This window comes from Pundamilia nyererei, unplaced genomic scaffold (assembly GCF_000239375.1).
Source record: "Pundamilia nyererei isolate P.nyererei 1_Seehausen unplaced genomic scaffold, PunNye1.0 scaffold00068, whole genome shotgun sequence".
Lineage (NCBI taxonomy): Eukaryota > Metazoa > Chordata > Actinopteri > Cichliformes > Cichlidae > Pundamilia > Pundamilia nyererei.
In genome coordinates, this window is record NW_005187469.1 from 3201811 (window position 1) to 3205192 (window position 3382).

The 3382-nt window shown below is 37.2% G+C and overlaps 1 protein-coding gene across 3 annotated transcripts in view; it reads left to right on the plus strand.

Moving 5' to 3' along the window:
- gne (glucosamine (UDP-N-acetyl)-2-epimerase/N-acetylmannosamine kinase) overlaps positions 1-3068 on the plus strand; it is a 25792-nt gene extending 22724 nt beyond the window's left edge. For all 3 annotated transcript variants that reach the window (XM_005736317.1, XM_005736316.1, XM_005736315.2), the window contains one exon: positions 1102-3068. In XM_005736317.1, the coding sequence (XP_005736374.1) occupies positions 1102-1337 (236 nt within the window). In that variant the 3' untranslated portion in view covers positions 1338-3068. The remainder of the gene's footprint in view (positions 1-1101) is intronic.
- The last annotated feature ends 314 nt before the right edge of the window (positions 3069-3382 follow it).

The window sequence follows — 3382 nt, forward strand, 5'->3', positions numbered from 1 at the left end:
GCTATTGCAGTTAATAATACAACAGCTTCTTGCCATTTTTGTGTTTCATTTTATCGCTGTATAACTGATTTCAATTGAAAGCCTACGTGCGCTAGTACCTCTTGCCACGAGTTCCCAGAATTCTTTGCGGTTTTACCCCTGAATGACGTCACATCTCTATCGGCCCCCCTGGCTAAACTTTGCTAGATCCGCCCCTGCACAGTTACCAGCCATCAGCTACGTAGAAAAAGATCCTGGTCTAGAAAGTAATATTAAATAAATTCTAACAGCAGCTTATCAAGCTTAAACGTGCTGCTGTTGTTCAGCCACTGGTTTCCTCTTTCTGGTGCAAAGTGGGCCAAAAACAAAGAAGAGAGACGGACTCGCGACAGAAAAGCCGATCAGCTGATCATTAAGCAGTTTCATGATTGAAGTAGCAACAGGAGAGGGAGAGAGAAGAGGCAGTTGCTCCATATATCAGTTGTTAAGCTTAACATGGGAATGCTTTACAAACATTCAGAGATGAACTTACACACTTGCTTTGCTTCTCTCTGGGATCACAGATGAAATGCTGGTTGAGGCTACAAATACACACAGCCGCTCTATCATGTGAGCACACTGCTCCGACGTGCTACGGTTATGGGCCGAGTTACGCCATGTCGCCAAGTTTTGTGAGGTGTTTTTTTTTTATATTTAATGGATCGGATTACATTTTTTTATTTCTCTCCGATATCCGATCCAGTAATTTACGTCCGTATCGGACCGATACGTAATATTGGATCGGTCCATCTCTAGTCTAAATCTGATTTATTTTCACATGTACACAACAGCCTGAATTTAACTTAAGAGTCAATACTATAAATAAATTACTCGTGGACATATTACTGGGCATCTTACATTTACAGTAGGCATTATTTGAGTAGGAGTTTTTCTGTGGGGTTAACACAGCCGTGTGTTACCGTTTATAACACACCCCTTTTGTTATATGAAAGAAATCTCAAAACTTGGCATACAACAGATGGAAATAGGCAGCCTGTTATTTAGATTATGTGGTAATGTTTTAAAAGATATATTTAAAAAAAGATAAAATATAACTTCCTTATGTGTTCTTACCCTTTTTAGCCGCCACTGCACTGGGTGTGGGCATCATCAACATCCTCCACATAGTCAACCCTTCACAAGTGATTCTGTCGGGAGTCTTGGCCTCTTACTACCAGGCGCCAGTGCAGCATGTCATCTCGCAGAGAGCGCTCTTCTCTGTCCAAAACATCAAGGTTGTAACATCAGACTTGGAAGAACCAGCTTTACTTGGAGCAGCCAGCATGGTGTTAGACTATGCAACCAGAAGAATATATTAAAGAACAAAATCATTAAAACCTGCAAGGCAGTTTTGTCCCTGTGGTCTAACAAACATACAAGTACAGTTATTATTTTCCAAAGTTGAAGTCTGTTAGTCGGATTAAAATCCGGAAACACATGTGAAGTGGGAGTGGGTCTAGTGCATGGGCCAGAAATCCTAATTCTCTTTTGTACAGTGCCTATAGTATCGAGGTTGAATTAATCTCCAAAACTTATCTGTACAAGCTAGAACCTTCCTTCTGTGCTTGTGGTGTGGATGGATGGAATAGTCTATTTATAGAAACCTTGTGACCAAATTATAGCTGAATCTTGCTTCTGTTGCTTTCTTTCTATTGTAACTTGAGTTTTCTATCAATTTTGTGCGGATGTTGCATTTCCAATTGTATGGAACATACACAATTTACATTTTTAGTTTTTTTTGTGTGTGTTGTTGTTGTTGTTGTTGTTCTTCTTCTTCTTTTTTATGAATGAAATAATCTAAAATGGTATTAAGTAACTTTAAATATACACCAATCTGTCACAACATTAAAACTACAACTCACTTACATGAAGAATACCCAACAATGTGGTAGTAGTCCCCAACAGCAGCACCAGCCTTGCCTTACTATAAAGATTCAACCCACAAGACCTTTGCCCTATTTAGAGGACAAGTGGGACATGCAGAGTACTAGGCAGGTGGTTTTAATGTTGTCGGTGTTTGGTGTATAATAAACATGATTAAAACTGCTTTGGATCTATGGATGCTATAGTATGATAAGAGGTTGGGGGGTTGTTTGATTGTTTGTTTTATTTAAGTTTTTCCCAGGCTTGTTATGAAGATGTTATTCTTCTGAAGATGTACAACATGGTTTTTATGTACACCTTTATACTGCATTGCACAATACATGCTATTTGTAAGTTTTAAATACATTTCTGTGGATGTTTGTTTAATATTCATCGAGAAAATAAGTTTTAGACAATTGTAAGAAAAAGACTGAAGTTAATTAAGTATTTATTATTCAACTTTTTAGTTAGTGTCCAAAGAAAAATTGAAACTGCATAGCAGTTCAAACATTTTTTCTTTGCATCTTTGAAATGTTACAGTGAGTATACATCTAAGGTGTCATTTGACCAGATTAAAATATTTACTGTTTAGAAGGCAAAACGCCTATTTAATCAATTTTTTCTTTCTTTTTTTTTAAAATTAATTTTCAAATTTTGATGTCTTCAGTTTTGTTTTAAAACTTATAAATGTTTAATTTATGCATTAAACATGCATTGAGGTCTTTATGAGGTTTTCACCTGAAATGCTTTTCCAGTGGACCTGAAGGAATTCCTACAAATGTTGAGCACTCGATAGTGGCTCCTCTCCTATCTGTTGACCAGATCAGTTTTTATATTAACGAACAAACACTGAACACTTTACGCCGATTCATCTGCTTGTTAACGCAAATATCTAATCACGTCACAAAGCTCAGAACTTCTTAAACTTGTTTCATGAACACGCCAGTGTACTCAAAAAAAACCTCCAAAGTCACCAGATGTCAATCCAACGCAGCACCTTTGGGATGTGGTGGAAGGGGAAGACTGGCTTCATGGATGTCTAGCCGACAAATCTGCAGCAACTGCGTGTGGCTATCAACATGGACCAAGATGTTTATTTTATCTTGTTGAATCTGTGCTAGCAACAGTTAAGCCAGTTTTGAATCTAAAAGGCTGTTGATATTTGTGTAATAAAGAACTTTTAATTACCACCGTTTGCAAGTTTCACTGCCGAGAATATGAGGCTGTTGTTTTTACACCTTTGTTCTTTTTGCTCATTGATGAAATCAATGACTGAAAAAGCAAGAATTAATAAGTCAAAAAAAGCCAATGGTGATAACTTCTAACAAGTTAGGTCCAATGACAAATATAAAGATGAATTGCACTAAAAATGTATGCAAAATTCTGCCAGGCAGTTGTTGAAAGAAAGTGCATCTTGTAGTAGAGTGTAAGTCTATGAAAAAAAATCAAGCTATCAATTTTCATCTCATTTATGATCCCTTTCAAAGCCACCAGGGCCCGT